This window comes from Mustela erminea, chromosome 18 (assembly GCF_009829155.1).
Source record: "Mustela erminea isolate mMusErm1 chromosome 18, mMusErm1.Pri, whole genome shotgun sequence".
Lineage (NCBI taxonomy): Eukaryota > Metazoa > Chordata > Mammalia > Carnivora > Mustelidae > Mustela > Mustela erminea.
In genome coordinates this window covers 19,291,989-19,314,790 of record NC_045631.1, presented here as the reverse complement: position 1 = coordinate 19,314,790, position 22,802 = coordinate 19,291,989, and the positions used below count along the sequence as shown (strand labels likewise).

The 22,802-nt window shown below is 59.0% G+C and overlaps 1 protein-coding gene across 20 annotated transcripts in view; it reads right to left on the bottom strand.

The window, feature by feature from the left end:
* Positions 1 to 22,802, bottom strand: part of MYO18A (myosin XVIIIA) — a 93,895-nt gene that overhangs the window by 8,024 nt on the left and 63,069 nt on the right. For 15 of the 20 annotated variants that reach the window (XM_032322907.1, XM_032322909.1, XM_032322905.1 and 12 more), the window contains 21 exons: positions 22,123 to 22,232; positions 19,461 to 19,526; positions 16,426 to 16,554; positions 15,569 to 15,712; positions 15,091 to 15,180; positions 14,841 to 14,960; positions 14,529 to 14,640; positions 13,980 to 14,107; positions 13,595 to 13,749; positions 11,738 to 11,861; positions 11,446 to 11,646; positions 10,777 to 10,887; positions 10,171 to 10,275; positions 9,718 to 9,864; positions 9,223 to 9,336; positions 7,782 to 7,898; positions 7,532 to 7,615; positions 6,962 to 7,099; positions 4,418 to 4,603; positions 3,947 to 4,086; positions 3,100 to 3,144 (listed from right to left, as the gene is read on the bottom strand). In XM_032322907.1, the coding sequence (XP_032178798.1) occupies positions 3,100 to 3,144; positions 3,947 to 4,086; positions 4,418 to 4,603; positions 6,962 to 7,099; positions 7,532 to 7,615; positions 7,782 to 7,898; positions 9,223 to 9,336; positions 9,718 to 9,864; positions 10,171 to 10,275; positions 10,777 to 10,887; positions 11,446 to 11,646; positions 11,738 to 11,861; positions 13,595 to 13,749; positions 13,980 to 14,107; positions 14,529 to 14,640; positions 14,841 to 14,960; positions 15,091 to 15,180; positions 15,569 to 15,712; positions 16,426 to 16,554; positions 19,461 to 19,526; positions 22,123 to 22,232 (2,566 nt within the window). The remainder of the gene's footprint in view (positions 1 to 3,099; positions 3,145 to 3,946; positions 4,087 to 4,417; positions 4,604 to 6,961; positions 7,100 to 7,531; positions 7,616 to 7,781; positions 7,899 to 9,222; positions 9,337 to 9,717; positions 9,865 to 10,170; positions 10,276 to 10,776; positions 10,888 to 11,445; positions 11,647 to 11,737; positions 11,862 to 13,594; positions 13,750 to 13,979; positions 14,108 to 14,528; positions 14,641 to 14,840; positions 14,961 to 15,090; positions 15,181 to 15,568; positions 15,713 to 16,425; positions 16,555 to 19,460; positions 19,527 to 22,122; positions 22,233 to 22,802) is intronic. The other 5 variants (XM_032322915.1, XM_032322921.1, XM_032322923.1 and 2 more) reach the window with 1 other exon arrangement.

The window sequence follows — 22,802 nt, the reverse complement described above, 5'->3', positions numbered from 1 at the left end:
GAACGGGGAGGTTAGATGGGGCGCCCCATTCACGAGGACCCTGCCCCGCTCAGCAGGCCACACGCAGGACAGCCACCAAGAGGACCCTGAGGAGCATGGAGGACCTCCCATTCTACTTGTGGAGACAGACTGCTATGGAGCCAAACACTTCCAGTGAGGATGACAGGGAAATTGTCCATTTATGAGTTCCAGCTAAATGGCCACTGGTTAAAGAGAGGAGTCCGAGGCCCTATAGCTACTTGCTGAGGCCTATTCCGTTTCTTGTCTGCCCACTCCCAGAAACGTGGCCACAGCTGCGGCCATTTCCCACGCCTTCACCGTAAGAGCCAGATTGCAGGCCATGGGGCGGGGAAGAGAAAGGCATCATTATGCCTTCAGATTAGGTTGAACCGGACGCCTCCTGGCTCAGCTGACGGTGGCGCACCTGAGCGGGGCTGGCCAGATCTCAGACCCATCCCATCCTGTGACGTCCCCGACCCTTAGGAAACAGAGAAGGATGAGGAGGGGGCATCCGCCATTTCCTGAGGTGCTGGCAATGGCTCTGGGATTCAAACTGTGTCCTGGAGATCCACCTCAGCCCTCACAAAGTCCCAGACAATGGATCAGTCTCCTCTTCCCTCCCTCAGGCAGCCTCCTGCTCTCGCTTCCTAGTTGTGCATCTTGCCAAGCTGGCCTGAGCCCTCTCTACTGGCAGAAAAGCCCAAAGGAGTGAGAATCGGAGGCTGGAGTCACGGCGACTCCTTTACAAAGCAGCAGGGGCTTAGGGACAGCTTCTGAGTGAGAATGTTCTAGAATTCTGCAAAACGTCTGCTCCCACATTCCCCTGCTAAGGAGATGCTAAGGATTTCTCCTTGATATATATTCCTTTCATCTGTGTCAACAGGAGCAGCCCCATTCCTGAATTATGTTCTTGAATAAACAGCCACACAGGCACGCGTGCGTGTTTGTGCACGCAAGTGTGTTCTCTGTCTCTCTGTCTCTCTCTCACACACACACACACACACACAGAGGAAACTGCCAGACCCCATTCTGGAGACCGTGAGAGAGCATGACCCATTGGGAGGGGAACAAAGAGGCATATTTTATGGGCTTCCATCAAAAACAGAATTATAACAAAGATGAGGCTGGCTGATGCCCCGGGTAAACAGGAGTTTAGCAGACAGCCCCGAAACCACTAATGCAAGCCCCGTGCCTGTCCGAGCCCGGCAGATTTACTATGGTGTACATGCCCCACAGAACGCCAGCACCACCTGATTTATACACCCACGCAAAAAACCTCCTTCTCCAGCTTCAGAACCCGTAATTTATCACCACCGTTCATAACCATATTGATTGCCTTTAGAAAGGAGGTTCTGTGTGCATCGCAAAATCTATGTCTACATGTTAAAAGTGTTTCTGTATAAATCTCCCTTAATACTGCACTGTTTACTGCTTTCATTAAGGTTATGGCAATAACAACTGTATCTCTAAGTAAATCGAAACATTATTTTTCTGCCCGCTTTACTCGCTCGCTCGATAACTTGGCGCTGGGGCCCAGAGCGGCTGAGCACGGAGCCACACCACCTCGGCCAGCAGTGGGACTGTGGCGAGGACTGCACGCCCCAGTGCGCCTGCGTGAGTGCACACCGGGTGTGTACGTGAGTGTGCGCGCACGCGTGTGCCCCTGCCTAGCAATGGTTTAGAAGATGATCTTAAATGCGCATTTTATCAGCCCTCGAAGCTCCTCCAGCCCAAGGATGGCAGGGCTGGAACACACAGGGGACAGGCAGCTGTGGACCCAGAATACAAATTCTCCTCCTTCCCTTCAGAGCATGAATGGGTGGAGACACCGCCCGGCCTGCCCTCGCCTTCCCTTTAGTGTCAAGCCTATAGATGATGCTTAGGCTCTTTTCCTTAAATAATCAGGCCCGTGAACAAACTCCAGGGGCAGGCGGGCTCAGGGGGCAGTTGAAATTTTAAATGGTCGGAATTAAACCCCGAGTCAAATACAATTTATGTCCAGGCTCATGTGCTATTAGTTAACTGGGAGCCAAATCGCGGGGGAACAAACAAACGGAGACAGGATGGCGGGGGATATTAATTGTGTGTGACAACCGGGCTCCAGCGGCCCTCTATCACTGTTACACACTATTACATTTATCATTAGCGCTCACAGACTCCTGGGCACCGCCGCCAGCACATCCCGGCCAGGGGAGGAGGACTGCCAGGCAAGAGAGAGTCGGGGGAGGAAAGCCAATGCCACGGTAAAAAACAACAACAACAAAAAAAAGCACACCTCCGAACAAACAGCCCTGACGAACTTGACAGAGGATCACTCTGATCGGCCTCAAGGCCCGCGCGTCTGCTCCCGCTATCCCGCTTCCACTCAGAAAGCAGGAATCGGAGGGTGAGGGCAGATCTCCTGGGCTCCCCGTCACCTGACAGGAAGCACCAGCGCAAACGCCCGGTGCGGGGAAGGGGGGGGCTCCTCTGCCAGTGTGCCTGCAGGGAGCAAGGTGAACACATCTGGCTGGGTTCCCTTCTCCTGCTATGGGGAAGCAGCCCGTGAGGAGCTGGCTGGATGCCTTCTGCAAACAAGAAACTGCTAGACGTTGCCCCACACCTCGTACCCTTGTCTGCTACAGGGAGGTGGTGGGCCCTTCCAAAATGAAACCTACCCACTTTTTTCGGGGGTGGCACAGGCTCCAAAGGAGCCCCAGGGTGTGGACCAGTCCAGCCCAATCAGACTTTCCCCCAGCAAAATAGGCCGGGGAGGCAGCTACACCTGCTTTCTGAGGGAGAAGAAGGCTGGAGCTCAGGAAGGCAGACTGAGGCCGAACGCTCTTCTCTGTGGGAGCCCCCATCCTGCCCACCCAGGCTGTAAATCTTCCTGGGGGAGTGCACCTCGCGGCCTGTCCTCTACCCCCAGTGCAGGGCCCGTCCCCTCGCCTCGCCTCGCCTCAGGACAGAGTCAGCAGTGTTAGCGTGAGGCCAGCTTGGAGGAGGTGTGAGAGGCTGTGTCCACGTGCGGCATGCAGCAGGGGCCCTGGGTGGGGAGCCAGTGTTAGGGGCAGTTAGACACCACGGAGAGGCAGAGAGCGCATGCGCTCCAGTCCTCACGGTTTATTCTTTCTTTTCTGATACTTTGTCACCATGTCCTGCAAACTGGAAACAGAAAGAAAATGGTGGGCAAGGGAGATCACAAGGGAGCAAACCAAGGTGGACCTTTCCACTGAGGACCCCTTTTTCTTCAGCAAGAGATGCCTCTGACTGGTGGAGACCAGTTGGGGGGCAGGGTGAGTGATGCTGCTCACTTGCTGGGTTGCCCTGGGGCACTGTTCTCCTGTCCTGGAAACCAGCAGGTTCCTTCTGCCTGCAGGATGGGGCACTGGTGCTCACCCAGGAAGGGGGCAGGTCTGGGGGCCAGGGTTCTGCCCAAGGCAGCCTTGGGAGCTTCTCCAGGGCCCGACCCCCACCCTGCAGAGCTGCAGATCTACCTGCCTTGTGCTTCTTCATCAGACTCAGACTACAAATCTCTCTCTCTCTCTCTCCTGAACCATTCCCTGGGTGGGTTTTATGAGAGAAAATCTCTGGCACGGTAACAAGGCACCACAGGCCTTAAATCTCTGCTTTCCCCAGAGTGGGGCAGGCACCATCGGAAATGCAGCTAAACGGGGGAATAACTCATCGTGGACAGGCAGAGCAGGAGAGCCAGGTTCCCGTGAGGCCTGGGGAGGGAGCACAGCGGGGGGCGGGGAAGAGGGCGGATGTCTCACCCAGGTGGCACCCGTCCTGCCTTTGGTCGCTACGGGATGGGGTCCGTGCTGGGGTCTGGCGATGCGGGGAAGGTGGGCTGGTGACTCAGTGGTAGGGAGACAGAGGTGGCAGCTGTTCCACCTTGTGGCCTGACCCAGAGGAGGTCAGAGGGCCTTGGGGCGGGCCGCTGCTGCCACAGAGGCCCCCTCACCTGGTGATGAGGTCCTCATTCTCGTCGCTCTCCATCTCATCTTCAATGGCGGCCTGTAGGTCCCCAATGCGCTTGAATGCCAGTTTTAGATCGGCCTGCAGGCTTTGGTTAGCCGCCTCTAGGCTCTCCAGATCCATCTCCTAAGAGGCAGAGTGGGCAGTCCAGTTCACCAGGAGGGCTAGTCTCTCGTCCAGGTGCTCCAGAAAAAGCCTGCTTTAAGTCTCTCCCAGCCAGGCATGAGCTCCATGGTCTGGGTTCACCTGATGGACACTGGGGTACCCCACCCTTGGCCCCCTAGCCTGCCTTTGGGACTTCCTGGACTGTCTCCTTGACATGTTCCTCCTCCTTCCAATGATCTCAACTCCGGTTTCTTTATGGCCCACCCCCCCCCCCACCCGCCCGGGGGGATGTGTGTGCATACAGCCACTCAGCCGACCTTGTGCTCAGGGCCCTGTGGGTGGGGGGCATTACCAGTTCGTGCTTCTTGCGGCTTGCCTCCGCCTCCTTCCTGGCGAGCTCGCCCATCTCCTCCTTGGTGTCCCGGAGCTGCCGCTGGAGCCTCTTGTTCTGCTCCTTCTCCCGGTTCTCGGCGGCAGTGCGCTGGTCGCGCTCCTCTGTCAGCTTCTCCATGTTCTCCTTGAGCCGGCTGGCCAGGCTCTGGACAGGGAGGCGGGGAAGACAGGCCCATCAGCTAGGCTGGGACACGGGTGTGGCTCTGGCTCTGAGCTCCAGAGTCCGGAGGACTGGGGTCCGGCTCTGGCACCACACCACACCACTCACTGGTAGGTGGGCAGGAACTAAAGCCCTCCGAAGAGGCTTCCTTTGCCTTTCTGTAAAATGGGAGAATAACACCTATTCCCTCGGGACCTTTTTTTTTTTTTTTTAAGGTTTTATTAATTCATTTGAGATAGAGAAAACAAGCAGTGGGGGGAGGGGCAGAGTGGGGGGAGGGGCAGAGTGGGGGGAGGGGCAGAGTGGGGGGGGCAGAGAGAGAGAGAGGGAAGCATACTCTCTGCTGAGCAGGGAGCCCCACACAGGGCCTGATCCCAGGACCCCAGGATCATGACCTGAGCCAAAGGCAAATGCTTAACCGACTGAGCCACTCAGGCGCCCATCCCTCAGGGTCTTTTAAAGACTGAATAAGGTCAGGTACATGAAGGCGACTGGGACGATGAAAGGTGCCATCACCGTCACCATCATCATTCTTACTCCCATGGCTGGAGCAGTGCCCTGGCTAGAGCCTGGGCCTACCCATCCTGACGCCAAGTGTGGGGCCTCCACTGTCAGCCCCACTTCCCTCAGAGACCCTGAACCCAGCAGCTCTGGAAGCTAGATCTCTTGCTTGGAGGTAAATGGTTCGTCGAGAGTTCCTGGATTAGGAGACTAAAGAGTCATCAGATTCTAAGCACACAGCCATCCCTTTAAGCCTGATGCTTCTCTCTTCCTCCAGAAACATGGAATACATTTTTCCTTACCAGGACGTAGGCAAAAAAAATGACCTAGAGGCTGGGGTAGGGTGTGAGGGAAGGACCTGCTTTGGGTTTGACAACCGACTGGCTGTGGGATCTCCACCTCGGGGACCCCCAGCCTCTGTGTGGCTAAGATAATGGCACTAGACTATGCCATCTCTAAGGGCCATTTGTATTTAAGATCCTGTGTGTCTCAGGGACAATACTGCCTTTCCGGGCAGAAGGATACAGAGACAGGGCTGAGGAAAGGGTCTGAGGCCCAAAAGGAAAGGAGACAAGTGCACAGATCTGCCCCAGAGCCACCAGATCAATGGCTTCTTCAGCCCCTCGACAGCTCTGTGACCAAAGGCAATCTCCTTACCCCTTCCTGCATGCAAAATGGGGATGGCAATATATATTACCGATCATTCTGGGTTGTGGTGGGCGGAACAGGAACATGACTAAGCCTCCCAACTCTCCCTGGCTCTCCTGAGCACTGGGACTTTGCCTTGGGAGGTCCTGCCGTATTCTCTTCCCACGTCAAGGGGACGAATGCCCTCTCCATGCCTGCTGCCAGCCCCATAGTCGCCTGTTCCCATCCCTACCCTCGTGCCTGCTCGGCGGCCCCAGGGGCTGCTGGGGAGGAGGCAGGGGCGCTCCTCAGTGCGCACACCCATGAACACAGTTCTCACGGAGAACTGTCGGTGCTAAGACACGCGTACAAGCTCGCGTGGGAGGAGAACTTAAAAACAGGGCGAGAGAAGCGTTCACTGGAGACAATTCTGCCTGCCTTGTGCTTCCTACCTGCTCTACCGGAGAGGGCGGGGCTGGGCGTGCTGGTTTCAGGGGCCTGGAAACGAGCGGGCTGCATGTGGAGCACAGAGATTGCTGGTGAAAGGAAGAGCGAGACGGAGCAGAAGAGGGGCGAGCAGAACGGGAGAAGGGTCAAAGGCAAGAATGAGGAGCAGAGGGAGAGGAAGGAGGGGAGGAGGGAGGGGAGGGGGAGAAAGGAAGGAGTGCGGAGTGGGTGCGAGGACACGCAAAGGGACAGGAGAGAAGGGGGCAGACGTGGAGACAAGCAAGGAGAGAGGAGAAAAAGCAGAGACAGGACGGGTGGGAAGAACTGAGGGAAAAAGGCAATAAGAACGGGAAAGGAGAGAGAGCGCGCGAGCGGTGAGATGAGGGAACAGACTTCAGCCCTCACAGAAGTGGCGCCATCCACTGCATATTTATGACCCTGCCGGAGAGCGAGTGAGGGGACCGGTGGGGGGAGCTCATGGTAGAGGAAAATATGAAGACAAAAAGCTAAGCTGCTCTGGTCCCTTGGCAGAAAGCAAGCACGGAAACAGAATGTAAAGCAGGCTGGCTCCGCGGTGCCCAGAGAGCAGGAGGGGCGGGCGGGCGGGTGGGGGGGAAGGCACCCGCCCCGTCAGCTGGCCTGGCAGCCTGGCAGGGGCCTCCGAGGAGCAGCCGCGGCCTGCCCAGGGCTGCGGAGCATGCGTGGCTCCAGCCACCGAGACGGCCTGGCCCTGCTCTGGGCTGCAGGCCAGAACGGGGGTGCACCCACCTCCAGCCTCTTCACTTGGGTCCTCTCGAACTCCAGGCGGGTCTCCAGCTCTCGGATCTTAGCCTCCTGCCTGCTCACCAGGGACTTGTCCACCATGGATTGTTCTAGGAACTCCACTTGGCTCTGGAGGGCTTGGAGCTGGGGGCAGGGGCAGGGAGAGAAGTAGGAACTGAGCCCTGAAGGGAGGGCGCAGAGTCTGGGCCCCGCACGATCACCATGGTGACCAGAAGGCTGAGGGAGGGAGGGATGGGTGCCCAGGGGAGGGGGAAGGATGGGGCCCCGAGCCAGAGGCATGCCCCACCTAGCCCAATGCTGACAGATTTTGCTCTTTGGAGAGAAAGGGAAAAGCCAAGGACCAGAGAGGGAATAGAAATGTGAAATAAGGCAGCTAAAGCCAAAATGTCTACTACGGTCCTTTGGCTCGGAGCCTAGGCCTCCACACGCATAGACGCTGCTCTGTGGATTACTGATGAGCGAGAGGAGCGCCTATTATACTGTGAGCTTGGGGGCTTGTCCGCACATACAGCCATCCTGCACCCTCTTTCTACCAAGGGAGACCCTGGTCCCCACCTTCTCCTGCAGCTCCTGCTTCTCCTTGTTGGCTTCTTCTAGCTGGGCCTGGAGATCGTTCATCTGTGCTAAGTCCCGCGAGGCCTGGGAAAAAGGAGTGAGCATTGATGTGGGCTGCCCCGGGAACACAAACCCCAGCTCGCCACACGCCAGGTACGGGGCTGGGGCCCGCTCCCAAGACAAGGGGCGTGCGGGGCTCTTGGAAGAGCACCACGGGGACGGCGCCGTGGGGAGGGGCGTGGTGGGGCACCTGAGCCACGGCCGCTTTGTGCTTCTTCATCAGCTCGTTCATGTCCTCCTGATCCTCCTCCAGCCGGCTCTGGATCTCATTCTTCTCACGCTGAAGGCGGCTCAGCTGCTCCTCCAGCTGGATGGAGGCAAGACCGATCAGAGGGCATGAGGCCTCGAGTGCCTAATGGCACCTGGTGGCAAGTCTGAACTTCCCCACGCTGCCTCCAATGGGATGGGGGTGAGGATGCGGCCAGACCGGCCAGGGGAGCAGGGTCCAGACCCAGGGGCGTTCAGGGAGTACAGGAAAGGCTGTCTTCACGGCACAGGCGGACCCTGGGCTAAATGACAGCTGCTTCCTGGCAGCTCTTCGAAGGCTAATGAGAAGGCAGAAAAGGTCTGCTCAGAACAAATGACCCATCCTCCTGGCCCTAGCAGTCTGTGCCTTAACCTGCATGCACTCTGCCCCCTTCAGGCCTCGGGGAAGGACCCCTCGAATGTGTGAGGGTCCCTTGGCTTGGATTCGCATCTCCCCTGGGACGGCCTGCTCCCAGGCCCTCCAGCCCCACAGTCAGTCCACTCCTGGGGGGAGGGGAGCAGACAGCCAACAGCAGCTTCAGGAAATGAATGAATCTATTAGCCTGTAATTCCAAACCAAAATGACTGCGTTGGCTCCTTCCCGGCCCCATCCATCTTGTTACCGGGCTGTGGGGAGCTGGGGAAGCCTCCGCCAAGAAATTTATTAACTCGGATTTAAATAAAATGGTAATTTTATAACAGCCTTTTTTAACACAATTAAAGAATTTGAATTACTCACCTGAAAACTGCTGAGGAGCACAAATGTCACAGAGATAAATCAAGCCCGGGAGACTGGCATCCCTCAACAGACGGGTGACCAGATGGGGGGGTCCGTGGAGCCCAGAGCCAAGCCCAGCCTCCCCGCTGCCCCATTCCCTGCCCAAGGAGGTACTGGTGCCCGTATCCCGGTAATGCATTCCCGGCCGATGGATGGGCCGCGGGAGAGGTAGGGAATTAAAAGGGAAGCATTAAATAAGAGCTCTAATTAGCTGCCGCTTGGGCTTGTCAGTGGGCTGGCCCGGGGAAGGGGAGGGAACCGGAGCCATCCCATCCTCTTATCGGTGCTTCGGCTAATCTCCAGGCACCTGTTTACATCCCTCAGCCACATTAGCTGCCTTTATTTATGGTGTCGGGGCCTGTGGCCAAGCTCCCACAGGCAGGTGGTTAAACAGGGAGACGGGCCCTGGCTGGCTCCCTCTTCCACCTCACCCCCCCTTCCTGGGCCTCTGCTCTGAGTGGGGAGAGGCAAAGGAGGGGAGGCCCGCTTTCCCTGCAGAAGGCCCTGGCGTCAAGGAATCGGGCTGGGGAAGGGCCCCGTCTGTCCCCACTCTACTTTGCCTCAGCCACCCCCGCCCCCAGCCCGGCCTACACCCCCTGCTCCTCACCGCCGTCTTGGCTTTGGCGATGTCATCAATCTGTAGGTGCAGGTCTTCGATCTCCACCTCCATGGCCTTCCTCGCTTTCACGGCTGCGGCGCAGGTGAACTCGGACTCCTCCAGCTGGACACAGGGCCGTCCCCACCCCAGGGAGAGATGTTAGCCAGGCCCCAGGGGCAGGGGGCGCTGGACAAGGTTGGTGGTGGGGCTTGCAGGGGAGAAGGAGCCCAGCCCTGGCCTGTTGGGCCAGCACGCACGGGTGTCTCCCAGGGCAGGGATGGCAGGTGTGGGGACCATCCACGCCATCCTGGGGCCTGGCGGTCATGCTATCTAGAATGCACAGATCCTAGGAGTCTACAGCTATGAGTGGCTTCTCCCCCTCTCATTACCTTCCTTCTCAAGGACTCAAGAATCCCTGGCAGGGGAAGGGCGGGAGAGAAAGAACTAAAATTACAGGCGTGCGATTGCCCCTTGGAGCTGACCAGCCCCCCTCTGTCCAGGCACCTGGTTCTTCAGCTGGGCGATCTCCCTCTTGCTGGGGGCGTTGTTCTTCAGGTGGTCCAGCATGATCTGGGCATCCGCCAGCAGGGCCTTGGTGCGCTTCAGGTCCTTCCGGAGCCGCTTCTCGGACTCCAGGTCCCTCTGGCTCACCTGGGCACATGGCAGGAGCTGGGGCTCTGGCCTCCCCCACAGAGCCTCTTCCTGTCTTCCCCATGCCCACTCTTCACCCCTGACCTTATTCTAGAGCCCCCCCGACACGCAGCAGTGGAGGACGTGCCGGGCTCAGGCCAGCCGGTGAGAGAAGCCAGGGTGTGCTCTGTGCGGTAACCACCCCATCCTCCATGTGCCGACAATGAGCTCTACAGAGCCTGCCCCCCCCACCCCACCCCCTGCCCAGCTATGTATCCCTGAAAGGCACCTCGATGAGGCCGCGCCCGGCCAGCAGGCTCCGCTCACCTGGTCACTCAGTGTGGCGAGCTTGCTCTCCAGTTCCCGCTTCTCTCGCAGCACCTTCTGCTTATCCTCGTACTCCTCCTCAAGCTGCACTTCCATTTGCTTCAACTGGAGGGCCGTGGGGACAGAGGCCCGGCAGTCCCTTCAGTGTTCAGTGCCAGCCGGGCCCCTTCCCTTCTGGATCCCTCCCCCGCCTCCCCCCACCACACCCGGACCCTGGGAAAACTGTGGGGCAGGCTGAGCAGATCCCAGAGGGGTCAGACCCCGAATTCGAAGTTCCCAGGGTTTCAAAGCAGCCTGGGAGGGGGAGGAGGGATGGCAGCCCGTGCACCGCAGCCCCACGCCGGAGTGGAAGGCTTCATTCCAGAGTGGGCAGGCCAGGCCAGCCTCGCTGAGTGCCCAGAAAGCAGGGAGCGTACGTCCCTCAAAGGACCAAGCTTTCTCCATAGTCCCTGAGGGCACACATCCCAGCCAAGGCCAGGATCTCAGGTCCAGAATGGAAATGGATGATAGAGTGGCTCAGGAAGGGAATCAGAAAGCCCCTTACTTTAAAGCAGGGATGGGGGAGGCAGGGTTCATCCTGGACACGCCGAGTACCCACTCCCTTACCTTCTTCTGACATGACTGCCGGGCCTCCTCTACTTCCTCATCCCGACTTTCCACCTCCTTGGAATGGGTCTGTCTCATCCGCTCCATCTCCATCTCTAGACGTAGCTTGGCCTGGAGGTGATGGGGGTGGGGGGAGGGACCGGGTTCCTGAGCAGCCCCCTGCCCCCTGCAGGATGGGTCTCCCTGAGCTCAGGGGCAGGGAGTTTCTCTGCCCGCGCTTCCCCGAGCTCCCACCTTGCTCCTGGGGCAGCCGGCTTCCCCAGAGAAGCCAAATCCCCTCACTAGATGTCTGATGCTGGCCCAGAGCAGGCTGCCAGACACGGGGACAGTTGGGCAGCTTTTCCATCTGGCCTTCAGGCTCTAGCTCTCTGAACTGACATGGTGGCTCAGCGGCAGGCCGGGTGGGCACGTGGCCTTCTGGCTGCTGGGCATCCCAAACCCCTCAATACTAAAGCTCAATCAAGATTTATTCAAAGCAGGACGAAAGTTTAATTATTTTCACACTGTGTCTGGCAAAGATCAGGTGCTCCCTCAGCATTTTGTGAGTAAGGGAACGAAGGACTGACTGCACGTGGGAACTTGCCCTCCCCCGCCACCCCCTCCACTCCAGCTACCCCCTGGGTTAGCTGTGGGAATGGTGGGGCCCCCCTCGGGCAGACTCTGCGGCACCTGCTCCAGCATCTGGATGGTCCCCGCCTGCTCATCCAGCTCCTCTTCCTGATCCTTGACCTTGGCCTCCAGGTCCCGGAGCTGTTTCTTGACCTTGGCCAGAGAGGCTTCATCTTTAGACTCTTGGGAAGAAATGTCCTGGAGTTCGGCCTCCAGGGAGACAACCTTCTGGGTGAATCCGGCAATGTCCATGTCTTTTTCCTGGAGCGAAAGAGAAGATGAGGCTGGCCTGGGACCAGCTCTTGTCTGGGGGTGGGAGTGGGGACGGGGGGATGGTGGGTGGCCCACGCACCTCCAGTTGCTGCTTCAGGCTGAAAGCCTCAGCGAGGAGCGTGTCCTTCTCCCGCTGCAACTTCTCCCGCTGCAGTTTCTCCCGCTGGGCCTCTTCATGAGCCTGCGAGAGCTCGCTGTCGAACCTGTGGGGAAGCAGGGACGGCCAAGGTGACCCTGCCAGGGCAGGGAAGAGTCTGGGTCTCCAGCACCCAGAGGCTGCCAGGAAGCAGGGCCACGGATGCAGACAGGATGCAAGCAGAGGAGGACTCCTTACACAGCCCAGAAGTGGGAGGCAGCGGTGAGGTGACACCCAGGCTCACAGGCCATCGAGGCCCAGCTGGCCGTCTGCTCTGGGATGGGGAGCATCTAAAGAGCCCTTACACTAGGTGAGCTGAGGAGGGGCCCACAGACTGCTTCTGGGGAAGCAGTGGACAGGCTACTCCAGGGAAGAGGTAGACAGGCTCTCCATTGTTGTCTTAACCTTTTTCTGCTTCCACAGATCAAAGAATGAGGGACCAGGGTGAGGGCAGAGTGGGCTCAGAGATACATAGAAAGGGACACCGTTGCCTCATCTAACTCACTTTCCATGGTTCCACTTGGCCACTCCAGAGTGGCAGCCAGCTCCAGCCTCCACCTCTCAGTGCCAGCCCCTGGCCAGGGCCATGTGGCCCAGCAGTACCCATGTCACCCCCAGGACCCCATCCCCTGCCAACAGAAGCCAGCTGTCCCACTATGCCCAGCCTGCAGGTGCTGGCCCCTTTCTTGGCTCCTCTACCTCCCAGCCTCCTATTTCCCCGCCCAGTGACTCTAAATAAGGAGCAAATTGCTAAAATTCCTCTTAACACCTTCCCCGAATAGCTAATAAGGTTCCCTTCGAAAATACTGAAAGACTCCCTCCCAACCCAACCCCACATCAAAAAAAAAAGGGTAAGCAAACTCCGGGCAGCTGAAATGAAACCTAATAAGTTGCCCAGCAGGGAGTGCGGCGAGTTGGTAACTAGGCCAGGCTGGCACTGCCATGGCAGGGGTGCTTGGGAGAAGGGGTCCCACTAAGGGTGAACCGCCTCTAGTGAACGCGAGGGGGGGTAAAGGCAGAGAGGCACAGTGCTGGGAGGGAGGAATAAGATCTCCCAGCTCCCCTCACCGTTGGTGGGACCCAGTTGGGAGGACAGCAGAGCGCCTAGGAAGCTGAGGGTAACTCGGGGTCACAGGAAGGACTCAGCTCTGCCCCGCTCACCCCCAGGGTTGTGGGTGTGGGGCTGTCCCTTCACGAAGGCACCCGGGGCCTCTGCCAAGAAGCCCTCCGCTGCAGAGGGTAACCAGGCGCTCTTCCCACTCCCTGGGGCCCCCTGCTGTTCCCAGGGTGTGTGGGTTCCCCAGTGTAGCTAATAAAGGCCTCCCATTCCCATCCCCAGCCGGGGAAATTAATTTAGATTGGATCTGATCCTGTGAGGGCTGCCCCCCTCCTTTGTGTCATTACCATAATGAGATGGAAGTGGCACGGTAGTTCAACAACATTAGTCAGGAGAGTGTGTCTGTGTGGCTGAGGCGAGTGAGACGTGGGGAGCTGGGTGGGGGCAAGGGGCAAGGAGGGGCGAGGATGCTTTCTGCACGGGGCCTGGTGGGAGCTCTGTCCTTGCTGGGCCCAGGCAGGGTGACGGGCACACGCTGCAGGGAACGCGTCCGAGAGCCGAGGCCTGAGCAGGCCTTCAGTGGGGACAGGGCCTGAGGGCTCCTCGGAGGTCAGGAGAGAGGCCTGTTCGCATTCTAGGCCACAGGACCATGCGGCCAAATCCAGGCCCTCCTTCCTTCTCCCTTCCCTGGAGGGGGAGGCCCCCAGGAAGTCTCGTGTGTCCGGGGCAGGGGACCCACCCACCTCCTCTGCTTCTTCTCCAGCTCGTGGTTGCGGACCTGCTGGCCCTCCAGGTGCAGCTTGGTGTCCTGCAGCTCGGCTGTCAGCCGTTGGCACTTCTTCTTCAGTTGCTGCAGGGCCCGCTGGCTCTCGTCGCTGTCTGCCTGCAGGTCCCCGAGCTAGGGTGCGGGACGGGGTGCGGGGTCAGCAACCGGGAAGAGGCCCGGAAGTGGAGAAGGGGAGAAGAAGGAGGGGGGCGAGGGAGGGAGAGATCCAGGGATGAGGGACGGAGTCGATTTGCCCTTGGGCGTCTGCAGCCCAGAGGCTAACCCGCCAACCCCTCCTGGGTGCTCCCAGGGCACCACGCCCCTCCAGGGCCCGTGGCCTCCAATCCTTCCACCAGCCTCACCCGCCTCTCCAGCTGCCTCTTGTTCTGCTGCTCCACCTCCAGCTTGTCCTCGAACTCCTGCTGGAGCCGCTTCTTGGTGAAGTCCACCTCCCGCACAGCTCGCTCGTACTTCAGGCGCCACTCACCGCCTGTGAGGGTGGGGCCGACAAGAGAGGACTGGGCTGCTGAGAGTCCTGGACAAGGGGTGGAGGGGGAGAAGGACAGGACGGGGAGGGGCAGCAGGTGGCATTAGCCAGAGGGACTCAGGAAGGTCTCTGGAATGATGGCTTCCCCCCAAGCCAGGGAAAGACTAGAGAGGGTGTGTGGCTGTGTGCTGTCCCCTCCCAGGGACCCGCAGACCATGGCCCTCGGACCCTGTCCTTATCATGGCTCTCGCAGGCCTCCACGATAATCCTTTGCGTTTGCTGGCACCTCAACTCTTGTCTATTTCTGTAGCCTTGGCCCAGCTCCAGGAGGGAGACAGGCGGGGGCCGGGGCTGTCTGGGGGCCGGGGGTGGTATCCGAGCTTGCTGTTCAGGCCCCCCTGAGCTCCTCGGGCCTCAGACCCACCCGTGTCATCATCGTCCACCTCCCCGTTGATCTCCGCTGCCCGGATGAGGCGGGCCTCCATCACCTCCATCTCCATCACCTCCATCTGCTTCTTCAGCGCATCGTACTGGGTCTGCGGAAGGGAAGCCTGTGAGGCTGCCAGCCCAGCCCCTCACCCAGGCCCAGCCAAGGCCCCAAGCCATGCAGACCACGGGCACGTGCTTACCCCGGGCAGATAGGAGTGCCGGGCCACCCGTTCCCAGGGGGGAGCAGATGGACGCCAGAGCGCGGTGGTAGCTAGCACGGCGGTCTCCACCCCAGCCCTGTCCTCACCTGCAGCTCCTTCATCTCCTTCTCGGCTCGGAGCCTCTCCGCGGCCTCGGCGTCCAGCAGCTGGGAGGCGGACTCTCCTGTGTTACGTTCATCAGTCAGCTCCGATGTCAGCTCTGAGATCTGGAGTTGGGGGAGTCGCCACCAGTTGAAATGCCTGCCTCACTCAGCTAGAACCCTGGGGGTGGGGGGGCTCCTGGACCTGGCACCCTGCATGGGTGGGCCAGTCGGCCTGGCCCTGGGAGTCACTGACCCGGGTCTCCAGCCGGTCATTGTTGAGCCGAAGCTCGTTCCGCTCCTTCTCCACCTTCTCAAGCTTGTTCCGCAGCTGCTGGATCTCCTCCTGGGGTGTAGGGAAGAGGGCAGACTGAGCCAGAGGCTCTGTGAGAGGTTGGAGCCTGGAATCTGCACCGTGGGGGTAAATGAGGCTGGTGAAGTTCCAGCCAGGACACGGGGAATAGGGAGGGAGCCCCTGCCTCCCAGGGGCTCTGATCCTAGACCCCTCCCCAGATGCTGAGGATGCCTGAGATTTTATACCAAGAGGCTACCCAGCGGCTTAGCCAGCGCTCCAGAGGGATGCCTTCTGTTTGACGGGCATCGTTCAAGGACATTGGCTCTCTGGACTAAATAAAGAGTACTTGGGAGCCCAGGTCGAGCTGGCAAGACTTTCTGCCCACATGGATGAACTAGTCCTTTTCCATCGACTTGGCCCTTCCCAAGCCGTTACGTACGTCTTTGTTCCGGATCTGTTCCTCGGACAGCTGTACCTCGATGAGGGGCCGCACGGTGGTAAAGAGTTTCCACCAGGCCCAGTCCTTCACCCCTTTGTTCTTCTTAATGTTCTTCTGCACACAGCGAATGGCCAGATCCTGGATCTAAGTTGGGGTGACGGTGGCGCACAGCACAGCTCTCAGTCCCAAGCCCAGCCAGGATCGCCCCTCCCCCCGCCCATCACCAGCACAGCCACAGGGCCGCTCCTCTGGCCCCCTTAACCCCGGTTTGAACACTCTCTGCACCCCCCCAACCCCCACTCCCAGCCTCTCCCCAGCCCTCAGAGAGTGGGCAGCCGAGAGCTCGGCCCTGGGAGCACCGCACTGGGCACTAACCGCTCTGGCGTCATTAGGAATAATTTCATCTGCTTTATTTGCTGCCTGATTATTTCCAGCACCCTGGCCTCGATGTGCTATAAAACCTAATCTTGCTGAAACACAAGAGGCGGTGGTGCTGGCTGTTTTATGGACTTGCTAATAAGAAAAGGAGTCGCTGACACAGCTCCTTAATCTTCATGGAGCAGCCTAGGAGCCAGAGCCCACCTTCGCCTAGCCGCTGCCCCCCACCCCTGCCCCATGACCGTGCCGTGTAGAACCAGCAGGCTCGCTGGCACCAAGGAGCTGCCCATCCCCCACCCTGGCCCCGGGCATGGTGGCCCTAGGAGGGCCCTGCTTCATCTCCCCCAGGTGACAATAACTTGTGGACCCAAGACCAGCCTCTGCTCCAGCACCTTCCCTTGAACCCCCACCCCCACCCCAGGAACTCCACTTCGCTGTCTAGGCCGGGGAGTGGGATGGAGATACCCCAGAAACAGCACCTTTTTCTTCTTGAAGTGCTGGCGGGCCAGGTAGCCCCTGCAGGCCGCCTGGAACAGGGTCAGGTTTCTGCTGGTTTGTTCGTCCCGCTGCTCCTCCAGCCGAGCCAACGTGCCTGCCCGGAAGAACACCTGTGGGGAAGCAGGCCAGATGGAGGCGGGAGATGGGCTGGGGGCGCAGGACACCAGCAGGCCTGGGAGGTGGCCCTCTGCCCCCAGGGAAGAACCTGAAGGTCCAAGGGAACAAGAGAGGAGGGAAGGAGCAAGGAGAGGCCCCAGGAAGGCTAAGGGAAGAGGGCCAGGCCGGGCCTGGGGAGGTTTTTCCGGAAGAGGAGGAGGAAGGTGGGAAATCTAACTTCAAAGAGAGATAAAAGGAGAGGGAGGGCAAAGGGAAGGTATCTGTATCTGGGGCAAGAAGGAAATAAAGCAGCCACAGTCAAATGGGGACAGGACAGCCCTCAGCAACATCCTCTTCCCCCAGGTTTCCTTCCCCCAGGACTGCCAGCAACCATGTCCGTGCCCCTGTGCCCAGATCCCACTGAAGGGCCCAACCGCAGGTGCCAGCTGCCTGGGATCAGGCCAAGTAGATGGTGGTGAAAGCGTGTAAGGAGAGAAAGGTCCAGAAGCCGTGTGCAGAGAAAGGGTGGGCCCCCCCACTCGGTCTCCTCTCAGACAGCCTCCTCTTTCATGTGCCAGCATCCCACCCCCACACACACACCCAGGTTTCAGCTCATGAAAACGCCAGGGGGGGTGGGTGGGGGCCAGCCCAATCAAGGGACCTGTCCTACAGGTTTGGGGGCTGGAGGACAGACAGGAGAGGAACCAGCTGGGCGCCCCCAGAGCCAGCATTTCCTCTCCCTCTGGTGCTCAGAACTGGGGCTGGGTAAAGTGTTCCCTACTAAGAGAAAAAGAGGTGAGAAAATACTCTGGTGAGCGAAGACTCCGGGATCCTCACAGAGGGCAAAGGGACACCTAGGCATGTGCCCACCTCCGCCTTGCCCAGAACACAGAAAATTCCCTTCTGTGGGTCAAAGAGCACGGGAAATACTCAGAACCAGTCTGTACAGTACCCCCAGGCCTCCCTTCAGGGGAGAAGTGGAGAGAAGGCCTACACTTTTTGCTGAGAAAGGTTTGCCTCTGGCGACTCCACAGAAACCTAGTCCCCTGGGGCTGGCCTAGGAGAAAGCCAGCGTCAGCAAACGCTTGCTTCCCCAAATCCCCGCCCTCACGCGCTGGGTGCCCAGGATCTCCCACAGGCCTCAAGCCCTACGTGAGCCTTGAGATTCCACCGGGGGTGGGAAATAGCCAAGTCCCGCCTGGAGGCGGACATAGGGGCTCATGGTCAGGGCACATAGCTGGTCTGACTGAGGCAGAAGAAGGGAGGCGGAGGGTTAGGGGCTGGAGAGTGGCCCCCCCATTCTCACTGCCTCAGGGTGAGATGAGAAAAGATGGCCTCAGGGCTGGGGCGGGGAGCCTGAGGCCTGGGTCCTACAGCTCTACCTTAGTGGGGTTAGGAATCCTTTTGAGTACTGGGTGAAAGCTTAGGGCCCTGTCCTTCCCCAACAGACACATCCATACATATTTTACAAACGATACCTGGAGGCCCTCAGGATCCTCTCTCACCCTGCCTGAACCCTCAGGGTCCCATGGGCTCAGACTGTGACCCCGTCCTCCAAAGCAATCTGACGAGCTCACAGAATCCCTGCTCCTCAGCTGGTCTGACCACAGCCCAGAGGCCCTGAAATTGTTCTCACAAGTCAGATGTAAGCAAACATCCCACTTTGCCCCTAATGTCTCTGTGAGCGTGAGTGGGCCCTGGGGCTCGCCCGTCTTGGCCTGGCACCTGGGACGAAGCAGCGGGGCTGCGAGGGTAGCTGGGAAGAGGACCAGCCTATGCAGGCCCTCTCCTGCCCAAGACATGCCCTGGAGGAGATGACACCCCCATGCTAGCCAGCAGCAGCCCAGCCTGTGGGCGGGGGGAAGGGGGGCAGGAGCCCGCCCAAGACACTGAGAGGCTTTGCTTCAGCCTCGGACTGCAGGCTTCCCGGGGAGGAAGCTCAGCCAGTAGCCCCCGCGCTGACAGAAAGTCCGGGATGAGGAGACGTGGAGTCAGGCACAGCAAGAGACCAAAACCAGAAAAATGACACAGAAAGAGCGAGCCCACAGAAGACCCAGAGAACAAGGAAAGAAACAGAAAATGACAGAGCCGGGAGCTGCCAGGGCCAAAAGGAAAAGGGGAAAACCAGCGCAGACAGATGCAGACAGGAGATGGGAAAGCAAAGGGGGGGGACTGTGACTCAGAAGACAGAACCGGGAGAACAGAGCGGACAAACGACACCAAGCCTTTTTTCCGAGCATCTGTGTCCCCGTCACACTCCCCATGAAGCCCCGGCACCCTGGGCTCCCCACTCCCTGCTGACAGGTAGAGAGGTTCGGAACCCCCTCCCGGGCTCCCAAACGCCCTCCCTCCCACCCTGGGCCCTGGGAGCACATACGTGGATGCCACCCGTCAGGCCTCGCAGCCTGAGGAGCGAGAGGTGAGCGGGGCTCCTGCCTGTGGGAGGGACGCTTGCCTGGCCTTTGGCGTGGAGCAATGTGGCAGACTGGCACCCGGGTGCGGGCGTGCCTGCCTCTTAGACACCACGTTCCATTCAGGTGAGGAACTGGGCTTGTGGGCAGGTGGTGGCAGCACAGCCTCACGGCGTCCTGCTTGCTCTTCTGGGACCCTGGCAGCCCAGGGGGGGTGGGGGGGAAGGGGCGGGGGCTCTGGAACTCTCTGCCTGCTGCCTTCCTGCTTTGTCCAGCTTTCCTCCCTTCTGTCTTCCCCACTCCCCACACTGGGACTCAGGCCAAGTTCAGGGCCACCTTCCAACACACTCCGCCTCCCCACGTCACTGGGGTGTTCAAGGCACCAAATGAGTGGTTATTCAGAGGGAGGGAAGTCAAGTTTGCTGCAGAAGGGGAGGGCCAGCTGTTGGGATAAGGGCAACCAGAGAGTGAGGGCCGGGCCCTCTTGGCCTCCTGCAGCGACCACTCACCCGGCTCAAGCCCATGCAGCAGCTGCTCTTCTCCAGGTCCAAGGACTCCAGAAGCTCCTCCACCGCCTGCAGAGAGAGGTCTCTGTCAGGGAGGCCAAGGGCCTCCCCCATCTCCGCGTCGGGCTTCCTTGGCCCAGGCACGAGTCCTTCCCGGGCTTCTGCTGAGACAATCTGTTAGTCATTCAACAAATGCTTTTGGTGGGCTTCCACAGAATCAGGCTGTAGCGATTCCTACGTTCCTTAGGGACGTAAGGATGACTATGAGAGCAATAAGCTGTCTTGTTGGGGAGGGAGATAAGTGAATTAGTGAAGTACACAGAGGAGGAGGCACCGAAGTCAGGCAAGGGATCATGGAAGGCATCGTGGAGGAGACAAAATGTAGTTCGTGCTGTCTTCAGTTACAAGGAAGAATTAGCCAAAGTCGCCGAGAGGGCATTTCGGGCAGAGGAACAAGCAAGAGCAAAGACATGGACACACAAGGCAGACAACGTACTGAGGAAACCAGGCAGTTCAGGAGGGAAGGGAGTAGGGCGGTTAAGGCACAACTAGAAAGGTGGAAAATAGCCCACGTGCGCTGAGAGGCCCTGGAGGGTTCGGTCAAGCAGGGACACGATCGGATTGGCATTTTCCAGGGATCCCCACTGGCACACAGGGGGAGAATAGATGGAGACCCCTCAGGCAGCTACTGGAGGGATTCACAGGAGAGTAGGCTAGAGGGTGACCCAGAGGGAAGAGAGAGACGGAAGTGCCGGGCACGTGAAGGAGAGAGTGCCTGGCACCTGCAAGTGCGAGGGGGTGGGGCAGATGAGGGGGAGGAATCTAGGGACACTGCACGGAGGTTTCTGACTTATGGAGCCGAAGAGAAAACAGTGCCACTCTCCAACGTAGAAAATGGAAGAGCTAGAGTAGGTTGGGGAGGGGATGGAATCAGTGTGGTCCGAACACGTGAGTTTGAGATGCTACATGGTACACAGGTAGAAAAGTCCAGAAAGCAACAGATAGAAATGCACAGCTGAGGTTCAGGGGAGAGGCCTGGGCTACAGGTATTGATTTGGGAGTCGTCAATACATATGTGGTAATTGAAGCGATGGGTGTGAATGAGGTTGGCTGGGAAGAGGTTGTAGACTAGACAGCACAGACGGCCAAGGACAGCGGCTCAAGGAAGAGAGAGATCTTTACTTCAGGGGCAGGAAGAAGAAGGGACGCTCAGAGGGACAAAGGCAATGCCAACAGTGGCAGCAAAGAAGCTCAGCAGAGAACAGAGTTGTCAAGAGAGTCAGATGTTGCCAAGAAGCACAGTAAGGTGGCCATTAGCTCTGGCAACATGGAAGGTGGTGGGCAAGAGAAGACCGGGTCCAGGGTGTCAGGGCCAGGTTCCACTAATCTGCAGGATGCTTCCCACTGGAAGGAAAGACCAGCGGAGGAGAGGCCGAAGTAACAGGAGAGAGAAAACAGCACGGAGAGAGCGGGCTTTTGCAGAGCCCCGGGGAATGGATTCCAAAGCACAGGAGGAAGGGACTGGATGAGGGGAGGGACAACTCTCCCACTGAGACAGGAGGGTACCCGAGGAGAAGTGTACAGAAGGAAGAGGAGCCTTGATTTTATTATCATTTAGAGGCAAGGTCAACTGCTGAGCAGACGACCTGGGAAGGCAGGGTAGGAATTGCAGGGAAGGAGCTTGGAACAGGGGCCAGGGAAGGATGGGTCATTATGAAAAACTTGCTGGGCCACGTCAAGGGCCCAGTTGAGGCTGGAGACCATGAACTGGTAGGAGTTCGAGTCCAGCTGTTGTATAATTTTCTCCCCTAGCCCTTGGGAACCCCAGACGGAGGAGTGCAGATGCCCGGAGGCTGGCCCTTCAGAGTGGGGGTTGGGCAGGGCAGGTGCTGTGGGAAGCGTGGGAGAGCTGAGGATGATGAGGGCCAAGTGACCGGAGGGCTGGAGCAGGGCATCGAGACTGAGTGGAAAAGTCAGAAGGAAATGGACAGAGCAGAGAAAATGCGGTGGGGTCCAGAAATGAGAGGTCTCAACAGGGCCGAAGAGCAGGTGTCCTGAGAGGAGGAGAGAAGTGAGGTGCTCAGGCAGGAGGCTGTGGGCAGGGGAGGCCATGTTGGGATTTAAGATTTCTGAGGTGAAGCATTTCCAGGGGTGACAAGGTCCTGGGTGTAGCCGTGAGTGGGAGGTTGGAATAAAGGTCAGGGGTCAGAGAGAAGGGTGTTGCGAGGTGGGTGATCTACATGTACACCAAGGTCGCCCAGGACGCTGGCAGGTCCTGGATGGAGAGGTTTCCAAGGCGTCTGTGAATGTGGGTCTGTGACTCAGGAGGCAAGGCCCAGAGGCTACCCAGGGTAACACCCAAAACACTAGTTCTTATCTGCCCCCTGGGAGACTTGCGTAGATAATGACGAGCTCACTAGAGAGCGGAGAGCCCCAACTCTGGCCTCCAAAGACGGTGGCTCTTCTCCGATCCCTACAGTCCATGCCCCAGCCTACCTTCTCCCGACCGGCACAGCTTGGTGGCCACGGGCCCCTGTTCTGACCCCAGGTGGCCAAAACCAGGAGCCTGAGCAAGGGGCAGCTGGGCTCTCGAGGGGATGAGAGGCAGCTGCTCGGAGGGGTCTGGGCAGAAAGAAGGGGGTCCGGTGAGGCTTCCCAGACCTACCCGCCTCTCATCCACCACAATGTAGTTGCGCCCGTGTTTCTTGGTCAGGTGTGGGGCCAGGACATCGAAGCGGCGGCGGAACTCAGAGAACACCATGTGGTCCGGGTAACCTAGAAAGAGGGCAGGCTGGTCCATGTCCTGCCTGCTCCTGACATGCCAGGTGGCTGCTGGCACCCAGGTCGCAGGACAGGACAGTTATGGGAAGGGGCTGAAGCTGCTGGGGTGGAGAGCCTGGGGCTGGGGCAGGCCTGGGAAAAGAGGGTGGGGAGAGAAGAGGCAGGATCAGGGACAGGGGCCTTTAGGACAGTTCGGGCTGCCCTCCTAGGGGACTGCCCTCCTAGGGGACTACAGGTTCCTTTAGAGGGAAGCAAGCGCCTTGTCAGTGAGGTGTGTGAACAGAGGACACGGCTGCCCCCTTGGAAGGAATGTCACGGGAAAGAAAGATGCTTTCTAGCCTCCAAGTCTATGACTCTGCTACACCCAGAGAGAACACTGTCTTCAGGACTTAACAAGCACAAAGAAAATCAGGCCATAGAGAGTAGCTGAGAGGAAAAGTACATGGGCTTGGGGTTGGAATCCTGGCTCTGGCTCTTGGCACCGTGTGACCTTGGACAAGTCACTCAACATCTCTGACTCTTGCTTTCCCCATCTTTCAAAGGGGGACCTGCTGCTTACTCTGC